Source organism: Atractosteus spatula, chromosome 5 (assembly GCF_055471065.1).
Source record: "Atractosteus spatula isolate fAtrSpa1 chromosome 5, fAtrSpa1.hap1, whole genome shotgun sequence".
Classification (NCBI taxonomy): domain Eukaryota; kingdom Metazoa; phylum Chordata; class Actinopteri; order Semionotiformes; family Lepisosteidae; genus Atractosteus; species Atractosteus spatula.
The window spans coordinates 61,816,443-61,832,245 of NC_142710.1; the positions used below are offsets into that span (position 1 = coordinate 61,816,443).

General features: G+C 35.4%; 1 protein-coding gene across 1 annotated transcript; it reads left to right on the forward strand.

Moving 5' to 3' along the window:
* Positions 1–2,950: 2,950 nt before the first annotated feature.
* slc6a1b (solute carrier family 6 member 1b) lies at positions 2,951–15,793 on the forward strand. Its single transcript, XM_088916546.1, has 15 exons — positions 2,951–3,772; positions 5,120–5,516; positions 5,814–5,945; positions 6,332–6,432; positions 6,718–6,827; positions 6,989–7,121; positions 7,918–8,052; positions 8,142–8,245; positions 8,680–8,804; positions 9,064–9,176; positions 9,450–9,581; positions 11,791–11,893; positions 12,119–12,219; positions 12,689–12,856; positions 13,688–15,793. The coding sequence occupies exons 2-15, from the start codon at positions 5,279–5,281 to the stop codon at positions 13,793–13,795; spliced, it is 1,803 nt and encodes a 600-aa protein (XP_088772672.1). The 5' UTR covers positions 2,951–3,772; positions 5,120–5,278; the 3' UTR covers positions 13,796–15,793.
* The last annotated feature ends 10 nt before the right edge of the window (positions 15,794–15,803 follow it).

Genomic DNA, 15,803 nt, shown 5'->3' on the forward strand with positions numbered 1-15,803 from the left:
TGTTTGAGTGTTATTGACCGTGATACAGCAGATCCAACCACAAAAAAGAATTCATTCTGATTATATATTAAGTAAGTTGTAAAATGTTTGAAATTTAGAATCACCAATAAAGGTTTAATGGACTGCACACATGAAGGAAGTTAAAATGTGTAATTTAAATCTAAAGATACAGATGACTAATAAAAAAGAAAGGGCAGGTTTCTATGGTTAAAAGTTCAGTATAGACTTTTAGAGTACTGTGAGTTAAACAGTCCTCTTCAGAATTAGATGTCATCAGGCATTCTTGTTACATTGTGGCTCTACTGTAAAACAATTTTACATTGGTTTATTCTTCTTTCAAAAGATAGACTCTATTCTTTGTTAATTATGAAAACAAGACTGGATGATATTTTCTATTAGAGCTGTTTTTTGTTCTCGTTTTCAGAAAGTGTATCTTTTCCATGTTGGCATGGATTTTTAACTCTTTTCTGAGTTAGAATGGTAAGAATTCTACTAAACCTATTGAAAACTAAGTACAGTATCTTGTCTTTTTGAAAGTCATGATGCTTTTACAAGACATATTGTCAAATTCCATATCCAATGATATTCTAATCCAGTTTTAACAGTTCAGAAGTATTAATGCTACCACTTGGATTTTGTGATAAATGTGGAATCCTTACTTATGACTACTGTATATTTTTTAATGCTATCTGTAGCTATTTATAGATTTTCAAAATGGATACTGCAGCAAAAATTAGAGCTTTTTTACAGTCTCAACTTCTTCTTACAATGTAAAGAATGTAGCAAGATGTCTTGAACGTGGACACTATGAACAGCAAATGCGAACATTTCCAAATGCCAGATTTTGGAACCAAAACAGACATTCATTTCTTTTTTTAATAGTATAGATGCCTGGTACAACTTGTGTGAAATCATTTAGCACAAATCATGCATTAAATCCGAAAATTGAGCCCCAGTAAGAGTATGTAATTGCTACCTTATGCAGTCTCTGAGGTTCAGCGTTCAGTTGAGTGATCAAGTGTGCTGCAAGCGATTGCCAAGCTCTTGAAATTTCACTGCAGGTCCATAAATGTGTGGCATGTTTCATACTCTATCCCCAGAGGGAAAGCAAACCAGATGGGATTTTAAATGCTAAATTTCATGTTCTACCGTTTAGTAGGTTAGTTCACCCCTCATTTGCTTACCATCTGTCATTGTTTCTGTTTTATTATCTTGCATGCCTTTACTGAAATTTTAGATATCCATTTTTTGCAGGGTCATCATAAGATACTGTACTCTCTATATTACAGTACAGTACTCAATACATCTCAATTTAAATAGTGCAAACTACTATTAGTACTTTATAGAAAACACCACCTAAGAAACTCTCCTCATTGTTCTTCTGAAACTATAATTTTATCTTTGATCTAAAAAAACTTATATGATCTTTCTTCTGCAAGAATGCCAATTTAATTGATAAACAGAATGTAATTGTAGGTATCTCTGCTGGGTGTCTAGAATTTGCAGTGGCAAAATACACATGGATGAGTACTTTAAGGGGATAATACTCTTGGAATGTGATTATTGTAAATTCTGTTTCTTCAGTAGTGCAGTGACCAGTATCATGTCCCAGTCTACTGGATGCCAGATCCTAGGGAATAGAAATGTAAATTAAATTTAAAATACAAAAACACAGCATTTTTCCAGTCAATCTTCTGGAAAGGGCATGATGCATATGATTTTGCATGTCTTCATTCTCTTTTTGAGATGGAGATGGATAGGTTACAGAATTGCTGTACAGTACTACCTCACTAAGCACAATATTGATTTTTTAAAATAATGTAGGTCAGTATTTAATTTCATAGTTCGCAGAATTGGCATTGTGGGTTATTGATGAAATAATAGATATTTGGGGAATTACAGTATATATGAAAGTCATTGTGAAATATTATATACAGTAGATACTGTACAGAAGATTTACTCTATTGAAGAAACTGTGGATTTGTTGGACCAGTGTTATGAAAATAAGGATTTAGGAGCTCTGTGTATGTGACATTTATCACAGCTCCCTTCAATGCTCACCAAAATTACATTCGTGTTTGTAGCGTCCAGATTAAATAGGTTACATTTTAGCATTCGCATTGAACATAACGTCTCAAGAAAGCCTATTGTACGCCAGTTACTGAGGTAAAGGAAAATTGAAATAGTCTGCGTTTATTACTGAATGTGTTTGGGAAAGTCGTTGTTTACTACGGTTAATTGTGAGTACTAATTTGTGTTACTAACGTGGAATACTTCACATACCACGTGGCTAATGGTTACTGGTTTGATTACTTTTCCCAGTAACAGAAATTCCGGATACCAGATGAAAAATGAAATCGTTTTTTTTTTCAACCCAGCTTCAGTTGCGCAACTCCGTATGTTTTCACTCACATTAAACCATTCTTACTGTACAGAACCTTGCTGCCTAATCCTCTAGTGAGAAACTATTAATTTATCTCAATATAGAGTTAAATTCTGTATTAAGTGTGTGTTCATTTAAGTTCTTTCACAAGGGCATTTTATTTCTGTTGACAGCAAGCTAAGAAGATTAGAAGCGCAGTTTTCAATTTATCTCACACCCCCAGACCCCAGTTATTGACGAATTTCCTTATCACATTTTGCCAGGAACCAGTCAACGATTGACATCATCTTCCGTATCTGCCGGTTTCAAATTTTTGATTGTTGCTGTAATAAATTAGTTTGCGGTTTTCTCCCCCAAACCCATTTTCTGCACAGTTTGTTGTTTCCAAGTCCTCAGTTTTCGGGATCTGGCTGGTGGGGTTGAAGTGGGGGGTAACAAAAAGTGAGTATAGGAGTTTGGGGGAGGAGTGTGTGTAAAAAGGGAAAGGGGGAGCAGAGAGAGGGGGTGATATGTGTTCTGGGAAAAGGTTGGAGATTTAGATAGCGCTGAAATTCAGTGACGCACTTCTGTATGAATTTGAGAAACATGAAAGAAGTATTTCAACCTGTTTTAAGGACACAACTGACTGGTGTGCGAGTCGTATTTTTTTAAAAAACAAAATACAACGAAATGCCACATAAATTCAGTTACTGAAAATGCGGTAATGGGAAATGAATGGTTTTCATAAACACTGCTTAGTTTCCCATGAGCTTGTACGTACGAAAGTTCGAAATAGTTTGGTCTCGATTTAAATAAACATATTAATACTTGCCCAGTTTTGGCGGGGGGTGGGGGTGGATGGGTCAGAGATGAATAGGTTAACTTTATGATCTTTCAACCGATACCCTTAAAAAAAACGTAAAGACGTTACATAAGGTAGTATCTGACTGTGACCACTATCAACTGTTGTAAAATATTGCAAATACGTGAAAAACCCAAATCATATAAAGCACTGGGAGAAGAAGATGCTTCAGTCTAAAACCCGCTGCGATCTCAGTGGTGGATATGCTGTACATGGGGAGGGCTGACTTTCAGATGACATTGACGCTGTGTAGATGAGAGTGGGGATTTGTGCTTCATGTAACGTCTCTGGTTGTTGATGTTAGACGGCGGCACAAGGCGAAGCTGCTCCTACCTTGCTTTTTTTCCTTTCAGCACCACACGCGTCTGGACAGCACCACTCCAAAAAAAACGGCACTTGGCTTCTCTTTTCCCCAAGGATAGCGTTTTCCGCTGTTTGCAAACATTTCATGGAAACAACTTTCTTTGGTTGGTCCCGACAAAATCACAAGTTTGGAACTCATCTGATGCTCCCATCGTCTAAATACTGACTGACTTAACAACATTATTGTGAGTAAGGCTGCTTGTTTTGAGACGTTAAAATGTACAGTAGTAGTAATTATTATTAGTGGTAGGAGCATGGACAATATTATAGCATTTTTATCAAGGTGAAGATGATTGCGGTAAACAACAATCAACATTCTCAGTAATATTGCTTTTTAAATGTAGGAAGGTAAATGAAGAAATAAAGTGTAGGTAGACACGGGCATGCTGATAGCTAAAAAGGTGTTTAGTGTGTTACTTTCTGAAGATCTGTACATAAAATTGCGACGCTTAGTCTTCCTTTGGATGAACTTGGAAACATATATTTGTACACGAAAGAAGAGCGCAGGATCCGGGCGCGCAAAGCTTTACGCTTTAGGCATCCCTTTGTTTTCGATTCCGACTGTGTTTCAGTGCTCCAAGAGAATGCTGTCAGTTTCCGTATCCATCAAAGCTAGTGAAAAGATAACCCTGTAAGATGTGTATTTATCAGCAGCGCCACATTAAGTTCCTAACTATACCCTTGATAGAATAACTGCGTTCGCCCAACTTTTGAAAGCTTGCAATGTGTGCCTTTTAGGAAGCAATGTATAATAGATTCGCCAAAGTTTTCAGAAAATTATTTACTGTTTCAATACCAATTTTGATTCGTTGGTAATGTATAACCGGAAAGATACAGGAGGTACCTCATACGATTTTCGGTTTTTTTTTTACGCCGGCATAATGTTTTAAACTGTTTGGTCTATTTCGTTGAAGTGCACCAAAGATAAAGAAAAATAACTGTATCTGTCTTTTTTCTGCTTCCAATTAATTTCTTTATCTGGCAGTTTGGTTAAAGCCCCTTCAAACAATAAATGCATAGGAAATATACGTGAACAGAACGTATTGCGGAACAGACAGATTCATTGCGAAAAATGGCAGTTCGTATATTGGTGAAGTAATTGTCTCATGTGGAAGAATTAATAATGACATCTGTATCACTGCCATTAACTGCATTTTCGTTGTTTTTATAAACGTAAAAAAATGGAATTGGAATATTGCTGCTGCTCTTTCTCGATGCTTGCGTTATTACGCATTCCAGACTTGTTTACTAAACTATATGTAAAACGGAATGGTTCTTAGTGGGCAGTAAAATCTGACGTTTTATTTAATGAAATTAGCCAGGTAGCCAGTACTGATTGTTGATTCATGTAATATTTAGCTATTATACCAGTCATGTAAAGCTGTTAGGTTGCTGGTTACAAAAAAAGTCTTATGATGGTTTAGCTGTCATAAAATTTTCATATGATAAAGTGCGTATTTCGTAGTATTTCGACATATATTTGTATATTTCACCCATAGAATACTGACAGATCCTTTGTTTCATGTTCTCAGGTCAACGTCAATCCTGACCTGCAAGCTGTATCAGCATCTATTATTTTTTTCCCCAATATTTGGTCCCAAAGTTGGGTAAAGACCGCGAAGCTGCTGTCTACGTGGACTGGTGCTGAAATCTCCCGTCCGTCTGCCAGGACCTCTGCTAAATCCAGAGACATGGCGACAAATGGTACGAAAAGCTCGGATGGACATATCTTAACTGAAGTTAACGAAGCGCCTACAACTAACGACAAACCCAAAACCTTGGTGGTGAAGGTCCAGAAGAAGAAAAAGGACATTCCAGACAGAGAAACATGGAGAGGGAAATTTGACTTCCTCCTTTCTTGCGTTGGTTATGCAATTGGACTGGGCAATGTTTGGAGATTTCCTTATCTGTGTGGAAAAAACGGTGGAGGTAAACATGCATTTCCTTGGCATCTTTTTTTAAAGGAGTTTCCAAACTACCATCAGCCAAATTGGACATGTCGTGCATGTACTGTACCTGTAAGAAAAAAAAAAGAAAGAAAAGCTGATGAGTCAAAAGTCAATTGTGTTGAAAGGGTACTTGTTTTTCTAAATGCACGCGCTCACAACGAAACCGCGAATTTAATGTGCGATTCCAGTAATTTTATCAGTGGATTTTTGACAGAGATTTTATAAATGTGTGAAAATATTTATTCTGTTTTTTTTCCACCTCTTAATCCCTGTCCAGGAGCCTTCTTGATTCCCTATTTTTTGACCCTCATATTTGCTGGAGTTCCCTTGTTTCTGCTAGAATGTGCTCTCGGTCAATACACGTCTATCGGCGGGCTTGGAGTCTGGAAACTCGCTCCCATGTTCAAAGGTATTAACAGGAAAATATTTCAAGGGCGGTATTTTCGCCATCATCTATGTGGATATACGCACTCGATTGTATTCCTTAAGTGTTGGACCTTTTCATTTATAATCCCGTTCCATCTGAAAAGTATTTAAAACGTTTTTTTTTAATATTACGCTTATACTTGTGGTTGGACTTGAACCAATCGGAAATAGTTTGGATTGGACGAGGATTTTGGTAATAAATATGCTAGTCCAAAGGTATCCATAACGTTTATTTTGGAAAATGTTATTAAATGACACGCAGATTGTATATTTCATCATCTTTTTATTACCTAGATTTTTTTTCTGAGCTCAATATCCCAGTTGCCTTGTCCATTACTGAATAGATTGTGCATAATTTTCATACCTTAGGTGTGGGCCTAGCCGCTGCTGTGCTGTCGTTCTGGCTTAACATATACTACATTGTCATTATTGCCTGGGCAATTTATTACCTGTATAACTCCTTTACCACAGTAAGTACAGACTTTCTTTTGAAAAAATATTAGCAAGACAACAGTGGTTATTTAAACATTTAAAAGTATGCTAATATACGTAAAGAGAGAACATAAAGACACTAAAAATTAAAAAGTGAAACATTAAAGAATGTTTTTTTTAAATATAAACGTGAAATGACTACATGCTTTGATCGACTTTTTTTCCATTTTGGATCAGCAGGTGATGTTCTAGTCAGGATCTGTTAAAAACAATGAGAGGGAAACAAAGAGTGTGGTCAAATGCATTATTCTTGTGTTTTACAGGACCTTCCATGGAAATCTTGTAATAACCCATGGAATACAGACAGATGTTATTCAAACTACAGCATTGTAAATACCACCAACCTGACCAGTGCAGTCATGGAGTTCTGGGAGTAAGACCACATTTTTGTGACGTCGAACACAACACAAAAGCAGTGAACACCTTTGTCTTATCGCTAAGGCCCAGTACAAATTAAAAAAAAAGACACTTTGAAAGATTTGAACTTGTTTGTATTAATAGAATTCTCACGCATGTCAATTCTGGTTTTTATAGACGCAACATGCATCAAATGACAGACGGATTGGAGAAGCCAGGCCAGATTAGGTGGCCACTAGCAATAACACTTGCTATTGCTTGGGTTCTTGTTTACTTCTGTATCTGGAAAGGGGTGGGGTGGACTGGAAAGGTAAGAGTTTTGTGTGGTTCCCTGCTACAGTATATCACAGCCTTGCACAGTTGCCTAGTTCAGACATAATTCTAAAAAATATACGCTTGGTTATCTGATATGGAAGACTTACTGTACAGGGATATGTGATCAATTTATTTATTTTAAAATTGGTATTTTTTCATTGTTTTACACATTTTATTAATTAATAAATTATTAAACAGAACTTGTTATTTTTTATTTCTGCTTCAGACATAGTATTGAATAGTTATTTGACTCACAAGTGTTCAGAGTGTTCAAAGGAAACTCTTTGAACATCACAAAAGCTAACATGGCTTCATGCATGTAGTGTGCTCTAAAACTTTAAAGTTTTTAAAACCTTCTCATTGCGTAATGTATGTAATGTATGTCATTAACTATAACAATTGACTGGGGCTTAATTTGTATTGATCTATACTTTGAATTGATTTACCTTAACTAAATACACAGATCAGTGTTGTTAACAGACTCTGATTTTTGGAGGCCCACTGTTATTACTGTACCATTCATTTACCTGGCTATTCTAGGTGCCTAATTGTGTTGTTCTTACTATAAAAGGTCTCTGAAGTCTATTCTGTTCCAAATCGAGATTAAGTACATTTTACGCTTAACCTTTGATAAGCTTAACCACGGAAGGTTCTGTACAGATCTATTTTTTTTGTACTGTAATGGGACTTTGACAGTGGCTCTGATTAACAGCACTATAATGTACATATGCAGTGCTCTCATGCTCTCATACTCTCAACCAGAATTGGCTGTTTTTCACTTTGTTTTCCAGGTGGTTTACTTCTCAGCTACATACCCTTATGTTATGCTTTTCATTTTGTTTATCCGTGGAGTCACTCTTCCCGGAGCAAAGGAGGGAATCTTATTCTACATCACTCCCGAATTTAGCAAACTTAAAGAATCTGAGGTAGTATTTGAACCAGATGTATCAAATTTCAGACCATAACATTCTTGAATCAGAATTCTTATCAGAAACATATTCCTTTCTCTTTACAGGTGTGGTTGGATGCAGCAACTCAGATTTTCTTTTCATATGGTTTGGGTCTTGGTTCTCTGATTGCACTGGGGAGTTACAATCCTTTCAATAACAATGTGTACAGGTAAGGGAGTGATTTCCATGTCAAGGAAATTAAACCCCTTTTCAGGAATCAAATACATTTTTATAATAGGTTTATGGAATGGTTCCCTTCTTATTTTTCACCTGTATTCCTACTAAGAAAAAGAGAGAAAAAAACTCCAGCTGTCTGGTCATGTAGGTCCTGTCTGTAAGAAAGTCAGCTGCTGCAGTTCTTAGCCTAAGGGATTTTACAGGCTTCTGTCTTCTGTTGGCATAGTAGTTGGATTTTCAGGCCTGTATAACAAATTAGCCAGGGAAACCCAAGACTATTTGTGAATATGTGATTTACAGCTGCCATTAAATCAGTAGCAATTAAAGCAGTAAGAGTTACAAAAGATAATTGTATATGATTTGTGGTGAAATGACCAAATATATCCAGTAATATCTATGTGTGTTTTGTTGTTTTGTGCCACTTAGGGACTCTATCATTGTGTGCTGTATCAATTCTTCTACCAGTATGTTTGCTGGCTTTGTCATCTTTTCTATTGTTGGCTTCATGGCACATGTTACAAAGAGACCAATAGCTGATGTGGCTGCATCAGGTAAGTTTAGTACTGTAAATGATCTTGCCATAGTCAGCATAAGGTTACCTTTAAATATCTAAATATAACATTTTGCACTTGCGAACTGGTGTTTCAAACAGAATGTTAGATAAATATCTAAAGTAAGCATGCAGGAACATCACCCTTTGCATTTTGTGAGCACAGATATAATTCATTATAATGTAACTTGAAGAACATCAGTGTTAAGTTACAAAGTTAAAAGTTACGTTAAAATATACTGTACGTCTTTCTTTCTAAGGACCTGGATTGGCATTCTTGGCTTACCCTGAAGCTGTGACACAACTGCCGATATCTCCACTATGGGCTATTCTGTTCTTTTCCATGTTACTTATGCTTGGAATTGACAGCCAGGTACCATTCTGGAATTATTTCCAAAATAATTTGTTTTAAGACGTTGTGTAGTGCATCTCACTCTTTTTGTTTGTCTTTTTAAATAAAATATTCTAAGCATTATGGCATACATTTTAGGTTAAGACGAACAGGTGCATTTACATTTCTTGGTAAATACTCACGTAATCGATATTTTCCATTAATGGTCCTAATCATTTAAGAGAAGCAAACAAATAAGGTTAATTAAGAAAAAATATTTCTCTCCCTGAACTCTTTCCAATTGTCGTTCTTCAGTTCTGTACAGTGGAAGGATTCATTACAGCTTTGGTAGATGAGTTTCCACGTCTCCTGCGAGCTCGAAGGGAAATCTTCATTGCTGTGGTTTGCCTTGTGTCATATCTGATTGGGTTATCAAACATCACTCAGGTAAGCATTTCACTCGTTTTTAGTGTTTTTCATTGGTATCCGACTGTGATGCTTTTTTCTAAACCAGCCCTGTTACTGGCACAGCTAAAGAGTGCTGTCAGACTTTTGGCTTTCATTTAGAGTCTGCAATATTTTCTTTGTATAGACAACAATTTCTAATCTTCAGCTAATACACTAAAATCTCTGGATCTGCGAGAGAGGGATACGGATGGAATAGACTTTACTGTGTACTGCTGTGTACCACCATTTTCATGTTTTGAATCCACTGATGCCTGCAGGTCAAGGATCATCAGACAGAGGAGTGATGCAGCTCTCGTTGACAGCAGTGCAATCTCATTGGTGTCTGACTAGTCATATTGGTTGCTGAGAGGCAGACATAGGATACCCTTACTGAGAGAAGCTCTTCCAACCTCTTTGATGTGCTCCTAGTCACAGTTAATAATATAAAAATATAATTTCATAATATTTCATAATATTTAAGGCATGTAGTAAAAAAACATACATTAATCTATCCATTTTCTAACCACTTTATCCAATACAGGGTCATAAGGGAACCAGAGATTATCCTGGCAAGCAATAGGTGCAGGGCAGGGTAGACTTTGGATGGGACGCAGTGCATCACAGGGCATATACAGTACACAGACACACACACTTGCACCAGGGACAGTTTTGCCAGAATCTAGTTAACCTACCAGTACTGTATGTCTTTACTGTGGGGGGAAAACTGGAGCAGCCAGAGGAAATCCACATGAACACAGAGAGAACATAAATAATCCACGCAGGTAGTGCCACAGGAATTGGACCCATAGTCCCAGCTCTGTGAGTCAGCCACCACTGCCCTTTTCCACCTAATAAAAAATGGTATGACCCTAATAACCCAGATATGGTGAATTTAAGCCAGGGCAATGTCACTAGGTGACTATAACAGGATTTTTTCTACTGGCAGCACACAAAAATAGGGTTGGAATGAGTAGGCCAAGGTTTGGTTTACTATCAAACAGAAACTCTTGAATTCTCAGGCCTCTGAGGTGTCAGTGAAGGACTTACAACTCTTCCAGTCAGTTCCAGCTCTCCTGTCAGGCGTTATGGACCATGTTCCTGTCAGACAATGAATGGCTTGATATCAAAGAGCATGTCTGTCCTTCCTCATTCTCCCTGTTCTTTACAGGACTTGAACCCGACAGCTAAGATGTAAAGAAAAAATTAGCATTCTCAAATTTGTTGTAAAATAAGACAAAAAACAAAATAATGTTAAAAGAAAACTTCATATTAAAAAGATAAAGAAGACAGTAGATTTACCATTCTCCCAAGATAACTTAAAATCAGAATAAAAGGTTTTACAGTTTTGATTTTGAAATCCAGTGCTTTGTTAAAAATAATCTAGGACTAATGGAGAAAGCACTTTATTTAGTTTAATTCCTGCCAGAAGACAAATGCTGAAAATGTGGGTCAATGTCACTGTCCTGATTTGGCTGATAAACATCTAAAATAATGAAATCATACTCCCTGTTACTTCTACTGGGCAGTAAGCATAATTTTTAAATGGTTTCTCTTTTGTAACCCATTTCTTGTCTCAGGAAATATTCTCGATGATTATTAAGCATCGACATCAAAGGCATCCACTTTCCTGTAGGAACATGACATTGCTTAAACCTTTGTATTTTAGATTTTTCTAGATTAAGCTGTGTTTCTAGCTATTTCTAGGCTTTTTATTGAGCTCAACAAAAATAAAGGTCCATATATGCTGCCAGTTTATCTTAGGATAATAGTGCATCTTTACTAATTTGTTTTTTTTTGTAAGCAAATAGATGCATGCAATTTTAAAAGTAAATAGATGTATTTCAATTTTATTAGCCATGACTATAAAGTACATTTTTGGAATAAAATGAATAGAACCAATAATGTTAGAATAATTTCAACTGGGAGGGGGTATTTTGTCCATTCTTATTGTTTATCTGAAAATTATTATCTGAAAATTCTATTAAGATGTTTCTTCACAGATCTTCTTTAACAACAATTAAATACAGTAGGTAATTAATTCGAGACTCACATAACATTCTGTATTAAAACAATGTATCAATAATAACACCTTTACTATAGTATAGTACTTTGTGCTAAACCTTTATAATAATGGTCTCATGTGTAATATTTTAAATATTTTCCATAAAAGTCACAACCAGACTGACGATCAATGTGATTATGTCATCAGGGTGGGATCTACGTGTTTAAATTATTTGACTACTACTCGGCCAGTGGGATGTGTCTGCTGTTTCTGGTCTTCTTTGAGTGCATTTCCATATCCTGGTGCTACGGTATGTATTACAGTCATGGTGTAAAACTCACCTTAAAATCCTTATGCATTTAGTTATTTTTTGTCCATTTATACAGGAAACTATTAAGTATGTGAGCATGTTTTTAAATCCCTTTTCTTAGTCAGGAGGTAATAAACTATCACTTCCTAATTTGATAAATTCCCAGATTCCTGAGGAGACACTAACAGAACACAATGCATATCTGTGCATTTCTGTCTCTTGAAGGTGTGAACAGGTTTTATGACAACATTCAAGAGATGGTCGGATACAGGCCGTGTTTATGGTGGAAGCTGTGCTGGTCCGTCTTCACTCCTTTAATTGTGGCTGTAAGCATCCTTTTTGTTTCTTTAAATGACATTTTAACATCTGGTTTGAATAAAATATACACTATACAAAATTTAATATACAGTATATACTAAAATACAGTATATACGTACAACTATACATTATATGCAAGATTTTATAGATTATATTTGACCAAATCATAAAAATGCAAAAAAATATCTGTCTTAATGATGGCTTGATGTCTTTTTATTCTCTCTAAACCTCTAGGTAGGTTGGATTATAGTGTACAAATAAATGACTGAAAAGTACAAGAACAGGAGGTTTCTATCTTGTAGAAAGGTTAAAAGATTAAGAAATCAGGGCATCAGAAAGTCTCGAATCACAAATTCACTGCTCTATGGCTACACTTCTGCCTATGATGTTTTCATGATGATGGTTGTCAGAAAACTGCATTGACTCAGTTCCTTTTCAAGGGTTCTGTAGGGTAACACAATTCTTGTGTTGCTTTAGGGTGTGTTCCTCTTCAGTGCTGTGCAAATGGTTCCACTCACCATGAACAACTATGTTTTCCCGGCATGGGGACAAGGAGTAGGATGGTGTATGGCTTTGTCTTCCATGGTGTTAATCCCTGGCTATATGGGTTACATGTTTCTCACACTAAAGGGCTCATTAAAACAGGTAATTTCTTTCACTTGTTTGATTGCTTTTAAATTGGATTTTTTGTTTGCCATATCCCTTTTTTTGACAGTCCTAGGCATCAATTGGCCGCAGGACTTTTGGAAATATAAAATATGACATTTTGTTATATTACACAGATTATGAGTATTTCAGCTTTTCATGAAAGACATACTGCATTGGGGGTGTATATACTGCATCATCCTTTATTACAGTATTCAGGATTTTGGGGTATTTAGGATCACTTTAGATTTTCAAATAACCATACAACCCCATGAACCATTATTTAACCCACTCCAGGGTAAGAAAGAGTGCACAACAGTATTTATCGGTAGTCTTAATATAAATGGATAATATGGAAAGAAAATGAATACTTATATATACTGTAATATTCATTAAAAAAAACTGTTGTGAAAAAATATTAAAAAATGCAATTAACTCAGGCCAATAAGAGCCATGGCACCTGTTTATCGTTGTTCTGTTGGACATATTCAAACAACTGAATAGAACTTCAACAGCAGGTCTAGTTACAGACCATTACTATACTGCTGTGACATAAGAAAAGCTATGCTGGTCATGCAGAACCACTGTGTCAGCTTCTGAGAGAGCTGTTGTTTTACAACAGGCTTCAGACCTGCGAAATAAAGAATGGAAAAGCTCGCCTACCGTATTTGCAACATCTGTGCATGAACAGTGTATTCTCCATTTCTTGCCTTGGTTACAACCATTTTAACTTCCTAAATAAAATATACAACTTTATATACTGTAGCATCACCAACTACAGAATCATCTGGGGTATTTATTTTAAGTGAATTCTTTCTATGTGCCTTCCAGCGTCTTCGAATAATGACTCAGCCTTCGGCAGACATTAGGACTCAAGAAAATGGACCCGAACAACAGACAGAGAGTACCAATCCTACTAATGAGGAAGCTTATATTTAAATCCTGCTAAACAAATGCTCACTTAAATGCAGAAAAACGTAATCATGGTTGAACGTGACCAAGGACTTCCATGTCTGAAATATATTCACCTACCTCCAGGGGACAAAATGTGACCAACCTGATTACAAAAATTGTTCTTTTTTAATTTGTAAAAACTTACCCAGCAATGTCCTAGTGATAGTTTGTATTGCATATGCAAAATGTTAGACTGTTAGTGTTTCTAAAATGTTAAACTGTATCTACAGAATCACTACAATTTAAATTACACTTGAAAATTGAATTTTAATGTGTAATATATCAAACCAGAGAAAACCACAAGGCCCAATGTGATTCAATACTATTGAGCTAACGTTTCAACTATTTTCATGTAATTATGCTATTAAGCAACATAATATTGTTGTGAAATTAATCATTAGAATAGATTAAATATGATTGTACAATAATTAAATATATAAAAAGAAGATTAATGTGTTTACGAGGCAGGTAAATGCAATATGAAAATTGTGTTCCGAATTTCAAGAATTAAAAGCAATGATTTTTATGGGAATGTGCATCAGGCAAGGACAAATTCTTGTGATAGATGTGTTACGTTTTGTAACCAATTTTTTTTTTTACAAATTATTCCTTGTTTTTTTAAATAAACAAGCTGTTTTGTTCACCCACAGTCCTGGGACAAATTATGCATAAGCACATGCCCACTTGGGATTCTAAATGGCAATTATCAGAGCCCTTAAGGTAATAACTCTTCTGTCACTAAACCAGATTAATGTTGCAACAGACTGTTACAATTTTATCTTAATTTTCTAAAAATCTTTGTATGAGATCGAACTCTTTTTTTTTAAGATTGTTGAAGTTTTCTACTTATTCAATTAAGTGAGAAGGACCAAAATCATTAAACACTTAAAGGCATTTATTCATGTGTGACATCTAGATTTGATGAGACAAAAATGAACAAATCTCCATGTTTCTGCAACACACAGGGTAAAAAAAGTTGTTATCATTCCAGCGACATTTTATCAAGTGACAGTCCAGAATTCTAAAAAGTCAGACCTTCTTGTTTCATTAATATGCCACTCCTCAGGTACTCATGAAAAATAAATGGTGAAAGTGACCAAATTTCTCCTGAAACTTATTAATAAGTGCTGTGAAGGGCTTAAGCCTAAAGTCAATCATTTTATTTTAAGCCATAGTCTAATTATATGACTGTGCAGGTTTCCAGTACTAAACCTAACTAAATCTAGAAACCTTACCACCAAACTTTAATTGTCATCAGACAACAGGCCAATTGCAGTACAGGATATTTTAATTTTTATAGAAAGTATATAAATAATGGAGTACTTTGGCAATAAAAATATAGATATATATAGAGAGAGTCATATAAAAAGAGAAAGAGTTGACTGTTTTCTTTTTCCCTGTTTATTTAGTTTACCAGTTAAAAGCACAAAGCTTTAACTTGCAATTGCCATTGTATTTACATAGAGAAATCGTTAGTTTGCTTCTGTGGCAGCTACAAGCAACAGGGATCTGGTTAAATAAGTCATTTTTATTCTCTGCAAAGCTATATAATGAAAATGTGCAATGAATAACCAACTGTTCAGTGAATTTTGTATAAAGTTACTATACTGCAGTTTTATCTCTTAAATAATGTCGTAAAACTGTACTGTGTATAACATGTAACTGTGAATGTCTGTATGACCTTTGAAGTTTCCGTCTAAATGTTGAATAATATTATTTGCTGTTTTCTGCAATAATATGTTGATCTCAGAATCTTAAGCACATATCTTACTGAAATGTAAAAATAATAATAGGTACTATGTCTAGTAAAATAATGTTTTGTATATTTCTATGTTACATGGGCCTAATGTATAATAATAATATTCTATATAAAAATAACATACCATGTAAATGTCTTTAGATGGTGTTATATGAAAAAAGCATGACTGTCCTATATATGTTACTGAACTTTCAAAAACAAATAAAGAATTATAGATTATGTGATTTGCTGCTT

Bases quoted from the DNA above. Each gene is read 5' to 3' on its own strand.
- slc6a1b (XM_088916546.1), top strand. From the start codon at position 5,279: ATGGCGACAAATGGTACGAAAAGCTCGGATGGACATATCTTAACTGAA. The intron at 6,433-6,717 runs GTAAGTACAGAC...TGTGTTTTACAG, and splicing joins TGTATAACTCCTTTACCACA to GACCTTCCATGGAAATCTTG. The intron at 7,122-7,917 runs GTAAGAGTTTTG...TTTGTTTTCCAG, and splicing joins GGGTGGGGTGGACTGGAAAG to GTGGTTTACTTCTCAGCTAC.